The sequence below is a fragment of the Ovis canadensis genome, chromosome 26, assembly GCF_042477335.2.
Source record: "Ovis canadensis isolate MfBH-ARS-UI-01 breed Bighorn chromosome 26, ARS-UI_OviCan_v2, whole genome shotgun sequence".
In the NCBI taxonomy this organism is placed as follows: domain Eukaryota; kingdom Metazoa; phylum Chordata; class Mammalia; order Artiodactyla; family Bovidae; genus Ovis; species Ovis canadensis.
In genome coordinates this window covers 57,640,464-57,663,969 of record NC_091270.1, presented here as the reverse complement: position 1 = coordinate 57,663,969, position 23,506 = coordinate 57,640,464, and the positions used below count along the sequence as shown (strand labels likewise).

Sequence of the window (23,506 nt, the reverse complement as noted above, 5' to 3'; positions counted from 1 at the left end):
CTTTCGTGGTTGAAATGACTGACTGGCTTGCTGCTTACTTCCAAGTAGTTAGGTAACTGTGACTTGTTCACAGTGGAAGCTTTACTAGTGTTTAGCAGCTTCCTAAAGAAGGAAGAACCAGTTTGAACGTATTTACACCACCTACTCAATTCACGCTAAACAACCTCAACAAAGTTAAATCATACACTTTGTTCTGTTTTAGCAAGATCTCCACCAGATGAAGTTTAGCTTAACTCAGTACTCCAGTAGTTTACTGTTTGTGATCCAATCTGGACACATGTGAGGTGTCATTTTAGAGTCCTAGACATGAGACGACTAGAAGTCTGCATAAAGTGACACAGGATGACCGCTTCTGAGAAAGGTTAAAGGTGAGTAGAGCTACTCAGTCACCTGCATACAGCCGGGCTTTATTCAAGTACAATGTGATGTAAATAGCACAGGTGCTCGATTCAGGGACAAGTTTCAAACAAGGAGGGTGCAAATGCATGATTTCAAATCAGGCAATACAACTTGGCCCGAGTAACTTGATGATAAGTGAAAGTGCATCAGAGGTTTCCTAGGAACCAAGGCAGACGCAAACGGCCTGGCTTGAACATGTTCACAGACACCTAGAGACAGTCCCGACTGAAGGGCGCTGGCGCGCCTCAAGCTCTAGTTCTCCGAGCTGGAGTTGCCTTTGCTCTTCCTGCCGGGCAGAGGGAAGCTGGATTTGCTCTGGGGCTGCGAGAGCTTGCTGGCCAGCAGGGTGAAGGGCTCGATGAGGGTCTTGCGGTCGGTGACTGTCACCTCCCACAGGCGCACCTTCTCGCTCCTGGCCCACTGCTGGGCCACCTCGGCGTCCACCTGTCTCTGCTCCGAAAGGTCGATTTTGTTCCCTAGAACAACGATCGCCACCTGGAGGAGGGACGGAGGGAAAGGTCACACACTGCAGCGTCAGCTCCTAGACCAAACGGAGAAGGAAGACTGTGCCGTGTAACAAGCCGCTTTATCTGAGCTGCTTCTCAGACGTGACCTGCGTGGTAAGACGGCAGGGCAGCACCTCACTGCTTTCTTTGTGCATTTTGTTAAAAACAGGAATGCTCAACCGGCTGCTGTGAGACGCTGTAACCTGTGAAATAACCTGGGGTGTGAATGGAAGGGAGACGGGAAATTGCTGCCTGGGGTACAGATAACAGTCTGACTGGAGCGTGCCCGCGTTTCACTTTAGCTCTTACCTGCTGTCTGGGAAATGGGTGAGATGTCCTTGAAAACACAACAGGGCGCCCGGAGCCAGGAGAGGTCTGCACCCGGGGGAGCTGACTCCACTCACGTTCAAATCACAGCAAAGCGCCTGAGGCAGGCACTGAAGTACCTGCTGAGCGCGTGCCCCGACGGGAACACTGCGTTAAAGGCAGGGCGAGCGAGCCTTCTCTCAGTGGAACACTCGCCACGCTGGGCACACTCGGCCGACGCAGGCAGCAGTCACAGGGCAGCCAAAGCCGCGGGGAGGAAACGGCATCCGGGTGTTGAGAGGCCCGCCAAGCTGACTCAAGCCGGAGGTGGGGAGGCGGCGGGGCCACAGCCCGGAGCCCTGGGCCGCCCCGCCTTCAGAGGCGCTCTGGCCGGCCTGTGACGCCTGCTTCTCAGCAGGAGCCGCCCTCCCGGCCGCTGCTACCCCCGCCCAGCTTCACCTGCGCCGATCCTTGTCGCCCGCTCTTCCCGACTGCAGAGGCGGCGCGCTTTGCCCGCAGACGCCCCCGCGGCCGGCGTCTGCACAGAGGCCTCCCCTGCGGCCAGTGGGACAGGCCCTGCCCTGCGGTGCCGGCGGGGAGGGGGTCCCCTCGGCTGCGCGCCGCCCCTGCCCCGTCCCCGCCGCTCTGCGGCCCCTGGTCACCCCACGCGCCCCACCCCCCCCACCACCCCCCCCCCCCGGCGGGATGCCTTCAGTCGGGCGGATGACCCGTCGGCACGCTTCAGAAGCCAGAAGCAACGGGAAGGGAACTTCCGTGTACTTCCACCACCGCACCTAACAGCCCTCCGCATCCTCTAAGCCCACGTGCACCCTCTGGATCAGGTGTCGCTCCACCAACCGTCCCCTCGCTGCTGCACCCCTCCGCTGCGCCATCCCGCACACAAACAACTGTCTCACCTGAGAAACCCTCCCAACATCCTTCTCCAGCCCCCAACTCCCTCTGCGCTGTGTGCCAAGTCGTTTCAGTCCTGACTCTCTTGCGACCCCACGGACGGTAGCCTGCCAGGCTCCTCTGTCCATGGGGTTCTCCAGGCAAGAATGCTGCAGAGGGCTGCCATGTCCTTCTCCAGGGGATCTTCCCCACCCAGGGATCGAACCCGGGTCTCCTGCACTGGCAGGCGGGTTCTTGACCAGGTTCTTGCACCCCTGGGAAGCCCTGCCCCGTCTATGGGACAGGACACCTACCCTCTGACTCCAGGCTCTTGAAGAGCTGTTTGCTGTGCTCAGCTCCCTCACAGCCGGTCCAGCAGACTTTGAGGTGCTCCGCGTTTAAACACGACTTGACTTTGTTGATCTGCCTTCAGCATCTAACAGCCTGGTCACTCCCTCCTTTTTCAAGCGCCGACTTCACTTGCCTTCCGGTCTCTCAGCCCTCATCCCTTGTCTTGCTCCAGCTTCAGAGGCCACTTCCTGTGCAGACTCCTCCGCCGCGGTCTCAGTGCTAACCACTAAAGGTCAGTGTGCTTGAGAGCGAGCTATGGGACTAAACGCGGCTTCGCACCTTGTCCCCCACGGTCAGAGTCAGCATAGAGCGGTCAGTTTAAAACTAAGTCAAAAGGAAGTTCAACTTCCTTCACATGAAGGAAGAACGAAGCTACGAAAACACCCTTCACCTAGAAGAGGCACGAAATCCAGACATTTAGGCACAGGGTTGTCAAGACTGCACAACGGGCGCTTTCACTGTCTCCCTACAGCGGGCAACTCTGCACCGTCTTCACCCTGGACTCAAGCTCCTAACTTGTGCTGGTGGGTCTTCAACTATCTGCTAAAATGTATGTACAAAATAATAAAAGTCTAAGATTATTCACTGTAGCATGGTTCATAATAGCACATGACCCGAGATAACCCGTGTCCATCCACCGGAGGCTAATTACATATGATACATCTATAGTCACACAATGAATACGAGGCAAGCTTAAAAAAAAAAAAAGGAATCCTGAGTCCTCCTAGGGAAGGACTCCAAGGTGTATTACATGAAAAATGCAAGGCGTAGAACAATAAGCCACCTCAGGCATAACAGAGAAGACTAAGAAAAAATATGTGCATTTCTATTTGCTTGTATTTATATGCAGAGACTGCAAGGGTGCCCCTCGACTAGGAAGGTGGGAAAATATTAAAAAACACACTTGGGTGCCAGAAATGGATGGCTGAGGACAGGTGGGAACCAGAGTTCACTGGAGTCCTTTTGATGTACACTTTTTATTTATGAACCATGCGCAAACATTCATTTTCTTAAAAACAAACATGAAAATAAGTCATCTAACCCAGGCTACACCCTGCCCTCCCTTTGCCGCTACCCTCGCCTCCCGCCCGCCCGCCAGCACCCCCCATCCCCGCATCCCGGAGCAGCCCCTCTGGAGGCCGGCCTGGCGCCCCTCACGTCCCGGATCTCAGCGAGCAGTCCCCGCAGGGAGGCCTTCCCGCGTGGCCGCCCGCCTCCCACCAGCAGCTCTGTGGGAGCAGGGACTTCCATTGTCTCCTGTGTCCCCAGCCCCTCACCAGAACAGTGCCGCCCACAGCCCGGGAAACTGTCCAAACTCGTCTACACGGAGCTACCACCTCGCCCAGGCAGAAGGGCTGTCACTAAGAAGTCTGTAGACGGGCTTCCCTGGCGGCTCGGCGGTACAGCCCGCCTGCCACGCAGGAGACAAGCGTCCCACCCCCGACCCAGGCAAATCCCACCCGCCACAGAGCAGCTACGCCCGCGCGCCCGAGCCGGCTCCGCAGGAGAAGCGCAGTGAGCAGGCCGCGCGCCGCAGCTGCAGAGCGGCTCGGCTCGCGGCGACTACAGCCACCCGGCAGCAGCAAGGCCCAGCGCGGGCAGGAATAAACGATAAAAAAGAACAAAGTAATGCCATCCGTAGCAACATGGATGCACCTAGAACTGCAGTCTGAAGAAGACACATACCACAGGAAATCACTTACATGTGAAATCTAAAGTATGACACAGCTGACCTGACACAGGAGGAGACTCGGGGAACAGACCTGCGGCGGTCAGTGGAGTCGGCGGGGCGCGGGGGCGGGGTCAGATCGGAGAAACAGGGTCCCGCCGCACAGCAGTGTGTGACACACTACAGTCCCACCTATGTCAGCATTCTTGAAATGACAAGGTTACAGAAATGGAGAACAGGTGAGCCACTGACTAAGGAGGGAGGGCTGGGCAGGGAATGCGTGTGGACACAAGAGGTCCTGCCGCTGCTGCCAAGTCGCTTCAGTCGTCTCCGACTGTGCGACCCCAGAGACGGCAGCCCACCAGGCTCCCCCATCCTTGGGATTCTGCAGGCAAGAACACTGGAGTGGGTTGCCATGTCCTTCTCCAATGCATTAAAGTGAAAAGTGAAAGTGAAGTCGCTCAGGCGTGTCCGACCCTCAGTGTCCCCATGGACTGCAGCCTACCAGGCTCCTCCGTCCATGGGATTTTCCAGGCAAGAGCACTGGAGCGGTGTGCCATCGCCTTCCCCAGTGCCTGCATGCATGCTAAGTCGCGTCATGCTAAGTCTGCGACCCCGCAGACGGCAGCCCACCAGGCTCCTCTGTCCCTGGGATTCTCTAGGCAAGAGCACTGGAGTGGGTTGCCGTCTCCTTCTCCTGAGGGACCCCTGCAGTGCTGGGAAGGCCCCCAGCTGTGTCAGCGTCAGGGTCTCGGCTGTGTCATCTACCATGCTGCTGCTGGCGTTTAGTCACTAAGTCGTTTCTGACTCTCTGACCCCGTTATTTGCAGCCCACCAGGCTCTCCACGAAATTCTGCAGGCGAGAATACTGGAGTGGCTTACCGTTTCCTTCTTCAGGGGATCTTCCCGACTCAGGGATCAAACCCGTGTCTCCTGCCATTTCAGGCAGATTCTTGACCACTGAGCCAGCAGGAGGCCCTGTTCTACAATAGTTTTGCAGGGTGTTACCAGCACTGGGGGAAACTGGTGAGAGATCTCTGCTGTTTCTTAAAATTGCATGTGAATCAATAATCATCTCAAAATTAAAAGTCTGACATGCAAAAATATGTAAAAATTAGGTTAAGACCATCCAGTGGTGTTAACAGGTTCATGACATGGTTCCCTAAGCACTGAAAAGGTGCTTGACCAGGAGAAAGCCTGCAACAAGAGAGCTCCAGGCGGGGAGCCAGTGGCTGAGGAGGACTGCCAAGGGGACAGGACCATCCCACTGAAGAAGTGTGCAGAAAGCAGGCCCCTGGCGCGGCCCTGGGGTACAGGGACAGAGGAACGGACACGGGCCAGATCACCAAGGGCTCCACAGACCATAGGAAGAGCTTATTTTCAAGTGGTACATCAATAGAACCCAGTAATTATTCATTTTTTCCATTTCTTTCCTTTTTTTTCCCAAGGCTGAAGACAATCCTATTTATCCAAGGAAACAATAAAAAGCCCTAGGAAACACTGGTCCCAAATGATGTGAAATGAACTATGTATGTGAGACATGGAGTCATTAAAGTTCAATTTTACATGGAAACAAGCAAAGGCAGAGCCAAGTGCTGGTCCTGGTTGAACCCAGTCAATCCTGTATTTCCTGGGCTAAGAAAAAAAAGTCATGACGATTACAGATATTATGAATACAACTGAATGCTTTTAAAACATTTTAATTGCCCGGAAGTCCATGCTACAATTTAAACAGAATTCACAGTTGCTTTTTTTTTTTAACAGCCCCACTTACCTCTTTTTTATCTTTGAACTTATCAATTTCCTTCTTCAGAAGCTCCACTCTTTGAAAGGATTCAAGGTTATTCACACTGTACACAAGAACAAAGCCGTCTGCAAATGAGAAATAGTGCTTCGGCAGCTCCACGCCTTCCTGCAGGCCTCGGGTGTCGTACAGGTGCAGCTGCTCCTTGACGCCCCGGTCCGTTTCCACCGACGCCATGTACACGTCCTCCAGCGTCTCGCAGTCCCCCAGTCCTGGGCGAGAGGCCAGTCATTCTCTTTTAAGCCTTTCCTGCACCTGTTACCACACTGCCTCTGCTTTTCGGCTGCCTAGCGCACAGAAGCTCAGCTCCCTGGCCAGGGACGGAACTCGCAGCCCCTGCGCCAGAAGGTGGAGTCACAACCGCCGGACCACCAGGGAAGTCCCCGGAAATTACTTTTGTATATACCAATATGAAATCGCTGCGTTAGTCATCTGGAACGAAGAACGGTGTCTCAACTTTACCTCCATTTTTTAAAAAAGCTATTAGTTTTTGGACAACTCTACCAATTTTTGAGTATTTTGTTGTTGTATACAAGTTGGCTTTCTAGGTTCCTTATTCACTATACCAAAGAATCATATTTCCACTTACTAACTTATTTAAAATGAAAAGTAGTTAAGATTCTTTTTTCCATATAGGAATACTTAGGAATAAAAGATAAAAAGATATATATATATGTATAATACATATTTCTATATAGGAATAAAAGATAAAAATTTGGCAATGAGGTTTACTATTACTTGTTTTTAAAAAGTAACTTACAAGAGGCAGAGAACTTAACATCTAAAATGGTAATTAAAGTCTGGTTTTTAAAGTAGTTTCAACAGCTAAGCGGCCCTGTTTCCTTCATCAGAGTCAAGGACAGGACTTGGGTAATCTTGATTTTTCTCTGCACAACTTCCACTATTTCCAGGGTCTGCTTAAAGGACTCAAAACTGTGCATGCCCAGTCTGCGTCTAAGCACCAGGCCTTAGTTCCCAAGTACCTACTGTGCACTTTTGTGTGACGTCTTCCATGTCCTTCACACTAACAAAGACTTGTTACCCTTCCGCCCACACCTGTACCTCCTCCCTGATTTGTCCGGTGATTGCCATCCATCGGTTCAGTGCCAAGCATTCTCTCTCAATGAAGGAAGTATGGGTGAAAGTTAGTCACTCAGTCATGTCCGACTCTGTGTGACCCCATGGGCTGTAGCCCACCAGGCTCCTCTGTCCATGGGATTCTCCAGGCAAGAATTCTGGAATGGGCTGCCATTTCCTCCTCCAGCGGATCTTCCCAGCCCAGGGATCAAACCCAGGTCTCCCGCATTGCAGGTAGACTCTTTACCGACTGGGCCTCCAGGGGAGCCTGGTGCACACGGATGGAAGTATGGGTGAATATGCTCCCAAACCAGCCCCTTGACTGCTACGGTCTCTGCTCAGCCCACCACCTGCTCCCACTCCCCTGCCTTGTGCCCTTCTCCTGAACCACTACCAACAGCTCATCCTCTCCAGACTCTGCTGAAATGTCAGCTCTGTAGGTTTTCTTTGGATTATCCTCTATTCTCCATCCTGCGCTTCCTGTGTCTTACACAAGTAAGACCATTTCACCAGTCCATCTTTTCATATCTGTCCCCTCAGAAAGTGGAGGGTAAACTCCTCCAGAGCCAGGACTGTGGCTAATCTCTCTCTAGTTCTGAGGACCAACAAATCGACTTAACAGACGTAGAAAGTCCTCAGAGATCATCTGAGTGGAATGAATGAGTGAGTGAGTGAGCTCACGCCTGGCGCCCCAGTTTCAACCCCCTGCTCCCGGGAATGATCAGCCTTACAGGCATCTTACTCTGCTCCATCCGTGTGCATTTTGTCTCTGCAACTCATCCGTCACTTCCTTGAGAGAAACACCCATTCAGTGTACATGGCAAGTATTCAACAACGGTTTGCTGACAAGGAGATTAAGATGAGAAGATGAACACTCTGAATTTCCATGACTAGTGTGACAGGAAGTCCATGAAGACACAAATTTGGCAGGGCTTTGATTACAAAAAAATGTTAAAACAAAAACTACCAAGACTTTGGTCACGGTGAACGTTTTCTCCACCAAAAGCCAGTCTGCTTCCCTTCCTCCCATTAAGCTTAGACCTTTTGAGATTTTCTCATCCTATAAACCGTGTGAAGTCAGACTCCTCGCCAGCTCTCCGGATCGCCTCTCCCACTCCCACTCCACGCTGCCCTGTCCCAGCGGGAGACCAAACTGCACTCCTGGAAAGGACAGAATAGAGGCTGCTAGGATGGCAAACAGAGGGCAGAGTGGAAACAGGCAAGCCAGTAGCCTGCTCTCAACTTGGGGCCAGCTCTTCACCCTCTAGGCAGAGGAATCTGGGGAATCTGACCACCGAAAAAGTTGAAAATCCTAAATATGCTAACCTCTCAGGTTAACTATTAATGACAAACACCCCACCCAGGTCACCTTATAATGAAGCAAAGTCACGAATCCTACCCACGGGCTCAGAGCTTTAAATTAGCTTTTCAGTTCGCCATTGTTAATTACTAAGCAGACAACCAAGGGTTACCAGACCACTGAGAAAGAAACCAAAAAGCAGGAAAGAGCGCCTGGAAAGAAAGAGACTATGCAAAGAGGAGAAAACAAATCAAAAACTACCAAATATTATACTTAGAGAGTGCATTCATGAAATAAGAACAAGATACTAAGAAATGAAAACTGAATATAAGGGCTAAAAAATAAAAGTGAGGAAAATTCCCATAAAGCAGAACCAAACACTGAGAGACAGAAAACAGGAGAGGAGAAATTTTAAACATCAGTGGGTTCGTCCAAAAGATCCAGCATCCAAAAAAGAGTTCTGGGACTTCCATGGAGGTCCCGTGGCTTAAGACTCAGCGCTTGCAACGCAGGGGGCGAGGGTTCGATCCCTGGTCAGGAACTAAGACCCCACACGCCATGCGGTGTGGCCAAAGCATTTGAAAACAGCGTGTGATCACAGGAAGACCACCTCAGCATGTGTGTGCTCAGTCGTGTGTGACCCTGCGACCCCATGGACTGAAGCCCTCGGGGCTCCTCTGTCCATGGGATTCTCCAGACCAGAGCACTGGGGTGCGTTGCCATTTCCCTCTCCAGGGGATCTTCCCGACCCGGGGATCAAAGCCTCGTCTCCAGCATAGAGAATCACAGGGACAGGAGTAAACAGTTTGGATGCCCCAGGGTTACGACTATGCCCAGGCACAGAGGGCTGTCTGAGGCTGTCATCGCCCAAGGCCCCATTTCATCATGAACCATTTTTCACCCAAAGAAAGGACTGGAAGATATGCTCCAGCAGACGAAGGGTGTAAACAAAAGATAACAAAAGGTCTAGAAACAGGAACTGAAACCCAGAGAGAAGAAGCCAAGAGAAGTCCTGCGGTGATAGCTGTGCAACAGGCCCAGAGGACGCCGGGTCCCAGAAGGTCTCAGCAAAAAGTGTGCATGTGTGTGCGCGTGTGGTGGGGGGTTATCTGATACAGCAGACCTCACAGAAAACAGAAACATCTGGACACGCATAAGAGTTAGGGAAAGGTATAAACAAAACTAAAGAAATGACCGACAGGGCAGACGTCAGCCTCCATAAAGAGAGAGAGAGGAAGGAGACACGGGCATGACACTGCTCAGCTGAGAACACCCACGGTGCCAGCAGCTCCAGGTGGGGTCTGCCAGAGACCCCTCGAGGCCTCCTTCCAGGGAACCCACACGGGCCAGGGGTCAGACACGAGTGAGCAACCAAACACAACAACACGGGCAAAGCCTCTTTCACAACAATACTAAGGCGTTCACCTTTTGCACTATGTTGACATTTGCTGATGATGCAAAAGTAACGGTGGGTAAAACCAGCGTTGGCTTAGTACAAATTCAGGCAGGGGCATCTACAGTGTTAGTGGCTGCATTCCTCACCACCTCCTACTGCAGTTTAAATAGAAAAAGTCGATTTCATTTAAGAATATCCTTGATAAAGCAGCAAAAATTACCCAATTTATTAAATCTCAATCTTTGAGCATGTATCTTTATCTTTTCAGTATTCTACGTGATTAATGGGAAGTCTGCATTAAGTATTTCGCTTAATCGCTGATGTGACTGGAGGGAAAGTTCTTGTGTCCGAGCTGCAAGCTGAACTAGGCTTCTTTTTTTAAAGAAATGACATACAAAAAGCCATGGGTTTTTGGGTATCTGACAGACATTTTCTCAAAGATGAATAAGCAGAGTCTATCGTTCCAAGGAAAATAACTGACAGTATGTGTGGTTAATGATAAAATTTGTGAGCTTTCAAGCAAAAAGGAGAATTCTATCCATTGGCATAAACTTGATAGCCTCCCAACAGCAAGGACACTGGTGATGACATTAACAAATGTTATTCGGAAAATCAGTATTTTCCAAATGACCCATTCATGATAAAAAACCATGCTTGGGTAAAAAACCCATTTGATGTGCAAGACAGATCAATGTGATTTTAATGTAATACAAGCTCACTGATGTGGTTTCAGGGTTCACACTGCGTAACCATCAATGACCGAGTTTTGGTGAAATACCAAAGCAAATCCTGAACTATCTGCAAAGCTATCTTTTTCAACCACATACTTGGGTGAGGCCAGATGTTCTTCATGTATTTCAACTAAAACAACACATGACAGCAGGCTGAATGCAGACACAATCGTTCATGATAATCCAGCCGCCTTCTACTAGGCTGGACATTCGATTTTCAGAAACGTAAATCAACAATCATCTCACTAAATTGTTTTTGAAAATATAATTATTTGTCATAAAAATGTGTTCCCTTAGCATGTAATAAATTTATTGTTCTTTAAGTAGTACATTTAAAATTTTCCTCAGTTTTAATTTCTAATGTAATAAAAATGTCACAAGACAGCCTACATAAACAAAAGCTGTGGGGGTTTTGACAGGATAAAGGGCTTCTTTTTTCCCCCTTGGGCATAATTTGTTTTTTTGTACAAATTAGAATCTGAGGGTAAAAATTTCACAACTATTAATGCAGCATTTATGACAGGAGCTATGGTTTTGGGGAAATCAAAAAGTTTTCGGAATTTCTGAAACAGACATCGTAAAAAAACTGAATGTGGAGTTAACTAAAGTTGTTAAATATTATTTTGGGAGGGTAGAAGAGAATCAGAGCTCATCAAAATGGTTAATAAAAATAAGATAGAAATGTGCTCCAGAGTTCTTGCCACTGACAAACATTTCAAAGATCCATGAGTCTACCTAAGAGAAGCCTCCTTTCATTCTGTCTGTGACCTCCTTAAAGCCAGAGAGGCCTCATCATAGCCTGGATCACAGGGGAAGTACAGAACATTTTTAACTCAATGAATGGATAAATGAATGAGATAGTCCAATTCAAAAAGTAGGTCATACTGCAGCAAACAGCTGTCTCTTCCATTCTTAAAACCCATTCAGCGGTATTGGAAAGTTGTGTATGAAATGAGAATGAGAGATCAATGTATCCTGAAGTCAGTGGGTCTGTGACTCCAAGACTGCTATTCATGATGTAAATAATCTACTGGAAACCACAGACAACATTGTCTTGCCTGTTATAACTCCTGTTCTAACAGAGTAAGTGTGAGCACTCTTGAATGTCGACAATATAGAACCGTTTTCTCCTTGCCCCAACATCCCCCTTCCGTCTCTGTCGACTTCTCCAACCCTCCCGGCCCCTCTAGACAACACCTCACCCATCTCTAGGCCATCACGGCCAACCAAAGATCCCAACCAGTTCCCAGAGCCTACAGAGAAACTAGAGAAAAAAATCTTACCAACAGTATGGTTCCCATAAAGGAGCTGCTCCAAGATTGCCGTCTTCCCCACAGACAGCAAGCCACAGACCACCACCTTGCAGCCTTTCCCCATCTTCTCTTCAGAGACGGCTGTGAAGAGAAGAGAAGGCCTTTCAAAGAAAAAAGCCCTTTCCTGTTTCTATGTTTAAGTGTAATTAGTAATATGTACACAGAGGGGTACTGGGTATTGCAAGCATAAAAAATAAATAAAGTTTGTTCTTCCAAACCCCATTCCCTGGTTCCCACATGCCCCCTTAGAGCAATCAGCGCTATGGTTCCATAAATATCCCTGCAGAGGTGACCTAGAGAAACGCGAGAATACATGCATAAACACGCTTGTTTCAAAAAGAATAGAGACATATAAAGACTATTTCAGTATGTATTAAAGTCTACAGCAATCCAAACAGAATCCTAGGTGAATCCAGTCCTTGAAAGACTGCCTGCTCATCAATGTCTACCTGGAGAAACAAGCATTTAAGTAAAACTTTAAGGAGCCATGAAGATAAAAATTTGGATAGAGAATGGACATCATTTTTTAAAAGAAGCATTAACACTATCAATGCCAACATTAGTCTTTTCTCAGGAGAGTGAGACACTGGATTTGGGGCTGTCTTAGTCACAATTCTTTCTGAGTCACGGTTCTTTATGCTAGAAAAATTGCTCAGGCACTTTAAACTGAAATAAAAGGAAAACTCATTCCTCTTTGCTGCCTCAAATATCCAAGGAAGAGAGAGATCAGGTAACATTTTATTGAATTTTCCTCAAGGTTGTTTTTTGTTTTTTTTTTTTTTTTAATTTTCCAGAAGGCAAGGTAACAGAAGACAAGGCAGAAACAGAAAAAAGACTCATTAACTACATCAAAATAGCCTGCTGAGAGGATTCAGACTCCCACACTGCCTTTTGTCACCTTCCAACACAAATCTTAAACATCGCGTCCTCCAACTCTCTCACCTAGAAGTGTGGAGGGGCTTCCCGGGGGGCTCCGTGCTAAAGAACCCACTTGCCACCCTAGGAGACGTGGGTTCAGTCCCTGGGTTGGGAAGATCCCCTGGAGCAGGAAATGCAACCTACTCCAGTGTCCCTGCCTGGGAAATCCCACGGACAGAGAAACCTAGAGGGATAAAGTCCACGGGGTCACAAGAGTTGGACATGACTGAGTGACTAAAACAGAAGCGTGGAACATGCGGTAACTCTGACTTAAAAGGCATGCCACAACTCCTTCAAGGCAGAAAACAGCAAAAATGTTCAAATAAGCATCCGCGGAGAGACCCGCGAACAGCTTTCTGTATGCGCATGTCCCACAGCACTCGTTTTTAACCACGATCTAAAACACTAAGCAAGAAAGAACTTTCCTTCAGCCTTCTCTACTTTCTCAGTCTGTGATTCTTTTAAACTGAGGTATAGCTGATTTCCTTGGGGTTTCCCAAGTGGCACTCGTGGTAAGGAATCCACCTGACAATGTAGGAGACACGAGAGATGAGGGTTCAATCCGAGTCAGGAAGATCCCTCTGTGGTATTCTTGCCTGGGGAATTCCACGCAAAGAGCCTGGCAGGCTATAGTCCACAGGGCTGCAGAGTCAGACAACCGGGCACGCACAAGGCACTTAACTGATTTCCAATATTAGTTCCGAGTGTAGAAAGTGATTCGAAATGTTTATGGATTATACTCCATTAACAGTTACTATTAACTTGGCTATATTCCCTGTACTGTACAATATATCCTTTTAGATTGTATTTATGTGAGTTGTATAACAGTTGTTCCTCTTAATCCCCTCCTCCTGCATCGCCCCCTCCCGCTTCCTTCTCCCCATGGCAACCACTAGCTTGCCGTCTGGATCTGTGAGTTCACGTCTTTCCTGTTATACTCACTAGTCTGTTTTTTTTTTTAATGCCACGTGTAAGTGGTAACATACAGTATTTGTCCTCGTCTCATACGCTCCAGGTCCACCCGTGTTGTGGTAAACGGCAAAATGCCATTCTTTTTATGGCTGAGTAATATCCCATCGTGTGTGCGCATACCGTGTCTACTTTATCCATCCACCTGTGGGTGACCGCTTTGGTTGCTTCCGTATTTCGGCTGTTGTAAATAACGCTGCAGTGAACGTTGTGGCGCATGTACCTTTTCAAATGCGTGGTTTTGTTTTCTTAGGCTGTAAACCCAGGAGTGGCAATGCTGGCTCATTTGCTAGTCCTTAGTTCTTTGAGAAGCCGCTAGGCTGTTCTCCACAGAGGCTGCACCAATTTACCTTCCCATCAGCGGTGTAGGAGGGCCCTCTTTTCTCCAGTTCCTCAGCAGCACATGCTCTTCGGAGACCTCCTGGAGACAGCCATGCAGACAGGTAAGAGGTGCTCTCTCACTGGGGTTCTGATTCGCATTTCTCTGACGATGAATGAGAAAAGCTGAGCATCTTTTCATGTGCCTATTGGCCACCTGTATGTCTTCTTTGAAAAACTGTCTATTCAGATCCGTCACTCATTTTTACATTGGATTGTTTGGGTTTTTTGATAATGAATTGTTGTATTTTGGATATTAACCCTTATCAGTCATATTATTTGCAAATATTTTCTCCCATTCAGTGCATTGTTTTCATTTTGTCCGTGGTTTTCTTTGCTGAGCAGAATCTTTCAGATTTAAACAGGTGCCATTTGTTTATGTTTGCTCTTGTTTCCTTTGCCTTAGGAAACAGATTCAAACAAACATTGCTAAAATTTATGTCAGAGCGTTCTGCCTATGTTTTCTACGAGTTTTATAGTTTTCAATCTTGCATCTTTAGTCTGTTTAGAGTTTATTTTTGTATACTGTGTTAGGGAATGTTTTAATTTCACTCTATTATATGCAACTGTCCAGTTTTCCCAGCACCACTTACGGAAGAAACTTTTTTTCCCTCCATTGTATATATTCTTTCCTTTGTCATAGATTGTCAAAGTCTACAACTATGTATAACCCAAGTCAGCCACAATGCGAATCACATGAAATATTTTAAAGCTACTATTATTATAGTACAGTAATAACACAGTGCTCATTTCCAGAGATGTTACATTTTACCAGTAGATAAATAATCATCACTTAAGTGATATAACTTAGGTGGCATGCTCGCAATCTTTCTGAGAAATCTTCCCAAGAATATTTATCACCTACTTCCAGGAGAACCAGGAGAACCACTTCTCTTAGGGGACTTTCAGTTTCAGAGTACTTGCAACAGAAAAATTCTCAGTCTGTCTTTATAAGGGCAGGGTTTGGTGTAACACTAATCATCTATGGTGTGGTAACACCTATGTCAGCAGCTATGGCCTATATTAAAAGGTTTTCTACAGATCCTTCTGAATTTGTGATTAATGTCATTTCCTTTATCATAGGATTCTACCCTCTCTCCATATTGTGGTCTTCTGTAAGTTATACTACTGAATCTTTCCTTCAAAGGGTTTTTAATATTAGTTAAAATTTGGGACTTCCCTGGTGGTCTAGTGGTGAAGACTCTGTGTTCCCAATGCAGGAGCCCTGGGTTTGATCCCAGGTCAGGGAACTAGAACCCACACACCACAACTAAAGATCCCACATACTGCAACTAAGAGCTGGTGCAGCCAAATAAATTTTTTTAATGGGATTTGCATGCCAAGTGAGAATTATTAAAAATAATAATAGTTAAAATTTAAAGAAAGTTGCCACCTAACTATGAGAGAAGAGAACAAGAAAGTGATGGCAGCACAAACTAATTCTGTTGTCAGAAAAGGTTGCCGTTGGAATCTCAATTCTGATTTTTCTACTGTTTTCTATTGTTACTTCCCTTCCTCCAAAATATCTCAGCCCCATAGAATTTGTAAATACCAATCCTCACTTCTTCTCCCTATACTGTTCAACCAGAAAAGTCCCCCATTACCACAGACTATGCCAACCTTCAAAAAAAGTTCAAGTGCTTTAAAAGAGTAGGTACGTACTGTAGTTGAGGGAAGCTGCTGTTTTAAGAGAAAAACAAAAAAACCAATGATTACCAACAATAGACTCTGTGAAAGGGAGGCGGGTACGAGTGCTAGGGACTGTAGAAAACTGAAAAAATGCTGAAATCGACAGACTCCTGAGAAATCCAGAAGTCAAATATTCCTGAGACTCTTTGGAAGTAGTCTTAATTATCTGCTTTAAAAGTGTACTTTAATCCCTTGTGACTGGCAGATAAAGTATGTTAAAAATATGCATTATTTTGTATTTGTGTATAAGAAATTGCAGGAGTTAGTTATTTCAATACCTCAGAGGAAACTTCATTAAGGGCAAACAACAAAAGGAACTGAAAATGAGGTAATTCAAACACTAGATAAGGATTTTAAGGTTTTTTAGGAAAGAAAGAAAACAGAACAGACCATGATAAATATTTTATACCACCAAAAGAAAAACAAAGATGAGAGTGTGATTCCTTAAAACACACCTGAGACGTTCTAGGTTCTTAGTTGTCTTCACGTGGAAAACAATAACACTACATAAACCCGAAGATCAGTGCCCTGCTTTACCATCAGATAAAAAATATGAATTCTGAGGCACAAGCTACTGTGTGTAAAATAAATAAGTCATAAGGCTACACTATACAGCACAGGGAATATAGCCAAATATAATTTAAAACTGCAAATCACTGTTGTACACCTGAAACTGGTGGGGTCGCTAAGAGTCGGACAGGACTGAGCGACTTCACTTTCACTTTTCACTTTGATGAATTGGAGAAGGAAATGGCAACCCACCCCAGTGTTCTTGCCTGGAGAATCCCAGGGACGGGGGAGCCTGGTGGGCTGCCGTCTATGGGGTCGCAGTCGCACAACTGAAGCGACTTAGCAGCAGCAGCAGCAGCATATCAACCATGCCGCTATAAAATTCATTCCTTAAAAGTATGAATCCTTCAAAAAAATTAACATCTAAGGTAAGATTCTGAATGAGTAACATTAAATACACACAAAAACACTTCATTTTTTATGCATGATCATGATGGCAGGGACTCTCATGACGTACAAGGAAACTGTTCTCACACTTATTTATATATACTCATATTTACAAACAAAAATTACTAAAAGCTCAGTTCTCTAAGCATTATAATATTTCATAATTCCCAAACATAATAGATATGCACCATTTCCTTCCAAATATAAAAGGAGGTCATCTTCAATGCCCTAAATGGGCCGGGAGTCACAGGAAGAGACGGGGTGGCCAAGCCGCTTACTAAAACCAGGTTTTGAAAGTCTGAGAGGCTCCAGAGTAGACAGCTGACCTCGAAGGCTCCTTCTAATGCTCTGAAGTTACGAGCGCGGAAACTACTTACCCAGAAACCACGTCAACACAAGGTTAACACCAAAAGCGGTAGCTAAGGATGCTTGTACAGTTCCTACCCTAAGAAACTGCTGGACAATAAAATTCAATCTGGGATCTATGCATCCCTGATACTCTGATGGATTAATAAATGACTAAGAAAATATGCTTAACAGACAAAATCTGATAGTCTTAAATACATATCGGTTTGCCTTCCAGGCTGATCAATAATGTGGTTAGAGAATAAAAATGTGATCTAATCCATTCTGTTGAAAATAAAGCCCTGTCAGTATTCTCTTTGAAGAGCCATCAGAGACAGCTGACAACCTGAAATTGTGAGTATCGCTGTTTTAAGGAAATTATTCTAGTTTTAAAGTAAAAGACAACTTTTTTATGCAACTGAAAAATATTAACACTGAAACACTGTTGACTTCATAAAGAGATGTTATGGACCTTATCGTGTAAGCATAGCAGGAGGAAAATTTCTACTCCTGCGCGTTGGTTCATGTAAACATAACGGATTGTGTGCAGTACTGCCACTTACCCATATATGAATACATTTTATTTACATAAATATATATTAAGAGTTTTGCAAACAACATTACACATAGTAAATACAATAAGCACATTCCGGTTTACCATTCTTCTACTCATTCAGTAAATATTTACGGAAGGATTACCATAATGACAAGCATCAGGGATAAAGCAGAGGGCAAAACCAGAAACGATCACTGCCCTCAGAGATTTCAAAATCAATTGAAAATACCATCCCAAATCTTGCAAAATTACTACATGAGACATTGCAAATTAAGAAACAAAACTGCAAAACCTAATTAAGAAATTAGCAGTCATTAATCACATGGTTTTTCCAGTGGTCATGTATGGATGGGAGAGTTGGACTGTGAAGAAAGCTGAGCGCCGAAGAATTGATGCTTTTGAATTGTGGTGTTGGAGAAGACTCTTGAGAGTCCCTTGTACTGCAAGGAGATCCAACCAGTCCATTCTGAAGGAGATCAGCCCTGGGATTTCTTTGGAAGGAATGATGCTGAAGCTGAAACTCCAGTACTTTGCCACCTCATGCGAAGAGTTGACTCATTGGAAAAGACTCTGATGCTGGGAGGGATTGGGGGCAGGAGGAGAAGGGGACGACAGAGGATGAGATGGCTGGATGGCATCACTGACTCGATGGACGTGAGTTTGAGTGAACTCCGGGAGTTGGTGATGGACCAGGAGGCCTAGGGTGCTGCGATTCATGGGGTCACAAAGAGTCGGACATGACTGAGCGACTGAACTGAACTGAATCACATTGCCAGAATCCTCTTTCCAAATGATGATTCCAACTTTGCAATCAATAGTTCTTGACTAATCTTTCTCACACCCCGCATCTGATCAATGAGACTTCTACCTTTGGAATGCATCCATGGCTGGACCAGTTAGCACCTCCATCACTAATGAAGTATCCCAAGGCACCATCTTCTCTCACGCGGTCTCTCAAAGATGCCCATGTCATATTTCCCAAATCCGTGAGTATTCTACTTTACATGGACTTCTGGGTTACAAGACTTCTGAGGTTGTGACTAAATTAAGAACCTGAGAGGGGGAGATCACCCCGGATTATCTGAGTGGACCCAACATCACCACAAGTGTCTTTACAAGGAGGGACAAGAGGGTCAGAAAGCGAGACAGAGATTTGAAGATGCTACAATGCTGGTTTTGCCAATGAAGGAGTAAGGAGCCAAAGAATGCAGGTGGCCTTTAGAAGCTGGAAAAGAAAGGAAATGGATTCTCCCCTAGAGCCTCTAAAAGAAAACACAGTCCCAAGAGACAGCCCGATTTTAGCCTAGTGAGATTTCTGACCTACAGAACCATAAGACAACAAATGTGTACCGTTTTAAATCTGTAAAGTTGCTGTAATTTGTTTCAGCAACAATAGGAAAATGAATACAACTTCCTAACTGGCCACTTTTTCCTTTCTTCCTTTTAGCCTCAAATGATCTTTTCTTTTTTTGGCTGTGCTTGCTTGTGGGATCTTTTAATAATTCCCCCCAATCAGGGACTGAACCCGGGCCATAGCATTGAAAGCACTGCAGAGCCAGAGAATTCCCCCAAACGATCCTTTTTAAAATGTAGGTCACATGAAGTCACCCTTCTGCTCAAACCCTTCCAGCGGTTTCCAATCTCAGAATGTCTGCAAACCCACAATCCTCATAAGAACCTCCACCTCTTTGATGTCGCTTGCTAGTTTCCCCTGTGGCTCGATTCCAGCCACACGGCTGTTCTATTAACGCAGGTACTCGCGAGCTTGGCACTGTTCCCTCTGACTGAGATCGGGCCCGGGGCTCAAGCCTTTCCTCAAATGTCACCCTCAAGATTCTGGCCGAAATTTCTACCCCCATCCCAATACTCCCTACCATTTCGCTCCCGTCAACGTCTGTCCTTAGCACTTACCACAGAATACAACATATGTATGTTGAATGCCCTATTCCAAGAAGCTAGAATCTTTGCCACGACCCCAGCCACCTTCCCAGCAGCAGGGCGCAGACAACGCATTTCATAAATCAAAGTCCCTGTCAGGGCTTTTACAAGGGTACCACTGCAACTAGGGAAGAAAACAAGCAAGATCGGAAATGGGGCTGGAAACTAACCAAACCCGTTAATTTAGACGACAAAGGGGTCTCCTACACCTTCGCCCCATTTCAACTTAGAACGTGTAAGAGTTAAACCTCTTCATTTTTAAAATGAAGATACTCTGGAGGTGCAAAAAAAAAAAAAAAGAACGAAAAAAGCCAGTATATAAACTGTCAATGAAGAACGCAACACAAAAGGTCTGCATTTTCTCAGCTTCCCCCCACCCCCGAAAACGCTCGCACCTGCCGACCAGATTGTGGCATATAAATAGGTTAAAAAAAAAAAAAAAAAACCAAACCCATGGTTCTGACGGAGCAAACCCAGGGCCAGACCTGCACGCAGGAAAAGCGCACCCGGGCGGGCCCCGTCCCGGCCCCGCGCCCCCGCAACCCCATCTGGAGGAAACCCCTCAGAGCGGGGTCTGCGACCCCAACTGCTCCGGGAGGAGCGAGGCCGCCGCCGCGAAGCCCCCGCGCCTCCAGCGGCCCACCCGGCGGGACCCCCGGCCTTTGCGCGCGTCCGTCCAGGGAGAGGGGGCGCCCGCAGCCCCCCGCAAACCCGCCCGGGAGCGCCGCGGCCCCGGGAGCCCCGCCCCCAACCTGCCTCTCAGCCGCAGACGCTCGGCTGCCCGAACCTCGCCGCGGACGCTCGCCGCCGGCTCTCAGGCGCGCGTCCCGGGCAGCAGGGGGCGGGACCCTGAGGCAGGTCGCGCCCAATCCTGGCCGAACTCCGCCCACCGGCTCGCTGCCGGAACTACACATCCCATGAGGCCCTGCGCCACCGCCGCTTTCCACCGGAAGGCGGCTCGCTGTCGTGGGGGTGCGGGGCGCCAAAGGGATTGTGGGAGAAAGGTTCAGTCCTTTCCGTCAGGCGGCAGCCATCAGGTAGGCAGCGTCAGGATATTCGCCGCTTCATCCGCCGCCGATCTGCCTTCACGTGGGCCATCCAGGCTTGGGGGCCCTACGTCCTGGGAGTTTCTCCTGCCCTCTGCGCGGCGGGGGTTCGATTGAGACGCGAGGCAGCGCGGGCGCGGAAAGGCGGCCCCCCGGCGCGGGCTGGGGGGGATGCGGTGATGGCGGCGCGGACCCGAGCTGGGCCCGGGGCGCGGAGGAGAGGGACGCGCGGGGGCTGAGGTGCGGGAAGCCGGGCCTCGGGCGTCCGAAAGCGAGGCCGGCGGGCCGGGAGGACTAGGCGTCTTGACCCGCGCCGCGCCGTCACCGCGCCTGCCGTGTGTCGGCGGGCGCTGAGGCGGGCGGCTGCCCACGGCGCGCGTGCTGACATCCGCGTGTCCCCAGGGTGAGCCGACATGGGCGCCTACAAGTACATCCAGGAGCTGTGGAGGAAGAAGCAGTCGGACGTGATGCGCTTCCTGCTGCGGGTGCGCTGCTGGCAGTACCGCCAGCTCTCGGCGCTGCACCGCGCCCCGCGCCCCACCCGGCCCGACAAGGCGCGCAGGCTGGGCTACAAGGCCAAACAAGGTGAGGGGCCCGCGGGGCGGGGGGGCGCGCCTGAGGTGGCGGCGTGGGAGACCCGTCCCGAGGCCTCCACCCTCACGGCCTCCCTGTCCTCCACTCAAACAGGCTATGTCATATACCGGATCCGTGTGCGCCGCGGGGGCCGCAAACGCCCAGTTCCTAAAGGTGCCACCTACGGCAAGCCTGTGCACCATGGTGTCAACCAGCTCAAGTTCGCTCGAAGCCTGCAGTCGGTTGCGGAGGTAAGAGACTTTTTGAGTGGCGTGCGTGTTGGTCACCTCCTGGAGGTGATGGAGAAGGATCTGGGCCGCTGTTCGGTGGTTCATTTGTACCTAGGTGAGCCGTGTTGTGTTTGAAATGTGGCTTGGTGATTTTTATTCTTGCTAACCTCAGTAAATCTTTTCCAACACCTACTTAGGGAAAAAAGTGCAAGACCTTTATAGATGCAGTATTTTTTTTTTAAAGACAACTCTCCCATCAACATTTAAATTGGACACATGGGGAGATAAAGCCTTTTGTAAGGAGAAGAGAAATACATTGTTAGGTGTCATCCAGTTAGGTTTGTAATGATAGGATTCCCATTTTCTAACACATACACAGGTGGAATTAAGTTCTGACATGATACAGAAAAGGATTTCTTGCCCATCTCCCCCCACCGTCCTCCCAGCTTAAGTGGTAAAGAATCTGCCTGCAGTGCAGGAGATGCGGGTTTGATCCTTGGGAAGGGAAGATCCCCTGGAGGATGAAGTCGCAACCCTCTCCAGTATTCTTGCCTGAAAAATCCCATGGACGGAGGAACCTGGTGGACTGCAGTCCATGGGATCAGTAAGCACAAACATGCAGTCTAGCTGAGTTGGCTACCAGAATTTAGTTTTCATTTGGGACTCTCTCATAGGTCGTATAAATTAATGTGAACCTGTGGAGCCTAAAACTTTCAAAAGGCAATTGAACATCTTAAAGAGGAAGTTTCCCCAGGTGTTACTGGTTATGAATTGTCTTTCTTGGCTAGTAAATTAAGCTATGCCCTGTTGAAGAGGTTGGCCAACATGGGCCTGTTGCCCTCCATAAGCTAAAAGTATTTTGTTTTAAAAGAAAAGGCATAGAAGACCAGACAAGAGACCTTTGTAGCCTTCAGAATTCTCTTAAGTTTGCTAACCCTTCTGTTGTACTAGAAAAGTGCAGGGTTGTAGAATGCTAAGTTTGGTTAGGTAGATATTCCTATTCACACCTTAATTGGCAAGAAGGTAGTGAGAGAAAGGTTTCAAATAAGCATGTTTGTGTTATTTTCTAGTAAGCCTTCCTGTGGGGAGATGCTGAGTATTTGGGTAGTTTAAGTCAGAAGCTTTAGTCTCTTGTGTAGTGAATTGCTGTCTAATTTGTTACTGGGATGTGTGGAAGGCTGACCTTGGGCCTTTGTTTCCTGTCCTAGGAGCGCGCTGGCCGCCACTGTGGGGCCCTGAGGGTCCTGAATTCCTACTGGGTTGGTGAAGATTCTACGTACAAATTCTTCGAGGTTATCCTCATTGATCCATTCCATAAAGCTATCAGGAGAAACCCTGACACCCAGTGGATCACCAGACCAGTTCACAAGCACCGGGAGATGCGGGGGCTGACGTCCGCAGGCAGAAAGAGCCGCGGCCTGGGCAAAGGCCACAAGTTCCACCACACTATCGGTGGCTCTCGCCGAGCAGCGTGGAGAAGGCGCAATACTCTCCAGCTCCACCGCTACCGCTAATATATGTGATGTCTGTAAAGTTCTTACCTAATAAACAATTTAGGACGTTCTTGTCTGCTTAAAAGTGTTTTTTAATTTGTTTGTAAAACTAGTTGTCTGCAGATTGCTTCATTGAATGCATTGTCAAATTATGAAAGTGCAATAATGTTTGAGACTTATTGAAGTTACTTACACATATAAAGTGTATATGAAGTGATGGTGTATCTTGTTTTTAATAAGGGAAATGCCTTTGTTTTTGCTTTATTAGGGAGTTGTGTCTGTGTTTAAAGTACTGTTTGGTACAATAGGTGTAAAATTGTGTAAAAGAGGAGTGCAGAAACTTAACCCTGTAGATTTGTTGATGCATGTGGTGAGACCTGCGGCTTTATTGGGGTGATGCAATGCTCTGCAGTTTTATGGAGTTTGGCAGGGACGTTTTCAGTTGGATTTTCATTGGTAATGTAAAGGGTGTCCTGATCCTTTCTCGTGATCATATGCAGAAAAATAACGAAATTTTTGACTAGGGCCCACTTTTAGGCTTAATCTAATACTACATTTGTGTAACTGCTGCTTCGGAAAAGCAAGTAATCCCACCATTTTTAAGAGAATTGAATAGACCTGTTGCAAGAGGGTTCTGACAAATGAATCAAATCCTGGTTTACCTAAATTAA

General features: G+C 47.6%; 2 protein-coding genes across 5 annotated transcripts; one reads left to right on the top strand and one right to left on the bottom strand.

Moving 5' to 3' along the window:
• Positions 1-391: 391 nt before the first annotated feature.
• On the bottom strand, positions 392-20,387 carry NKIRAS1 (NFKB inhibitor interacting Ras like 1). 2 transcript variants are annotated; one of them, XM_069572938.1, is made up of 4 exons: positions 20,250-20,387; positions 11,714-11,824; positions 5,897-6,138; positions 392-894 (listed from the first exon to the last, which is right to left on the bottom strand). In XM_069572938.1, the coding sequence occupies exons 2-4, from the start codon at positions 11,805-11,807 to the stop codon at positions 652-654; spliced, it is 579 nt and encodes a 192-aa protein (XP_069429039.1). In that variant the 5' UTR covers positions 11,808-11,824; positions 20,250-20,387; the 3' UTR covers positions 392-651. The 2 variants fall into 2 exon arrangements, with proteins under 2 accessions (XP_069429039.1, XP_069429040.1); XM_069572939.1 differs by having other exon boundaries at positions 20,246-20,336.
• Positions 20,388-20,389: 2 nt separating this feature from the next.
• RPL15 (ribosomal protein L15) lies at positions 20,390-22,920 on the top strand. 3 transcript variants are annotated; one of them, XM_069572932.1, is made up of 4 exons: positions 20,390-20,530; positions 20,942-21,124; positions 21,227-21,363; positions 22,551-22,920. In XM_069572932.1, exons 2-4 carry the CDS (start codon positions 20,953-20,955, stop codon positions 22,854-22,856), a joined length of 615 nt encoding a protein of 204 aa, XP_069429033.1. In that variant the 5' UTR covers positions 20,390-20,530; positions 20,942-20,952; the 3' UTR covers positions 22,857-22,920. The 3 variants fall into 3 exon arrangements, with proteins under 3 accessions (XP_069429033.1, XP_069429035.1, XP_069429034.1); XM_069572934.1 differs by having other exon boundaries at positions 20,462-20,779; XM_069572933.1 differs by having other exon boundaries at positions 20,491-20,646.
• The last annotated feature ends 586 nt before the right edge of the window (positions 22,921-23,506 follow it).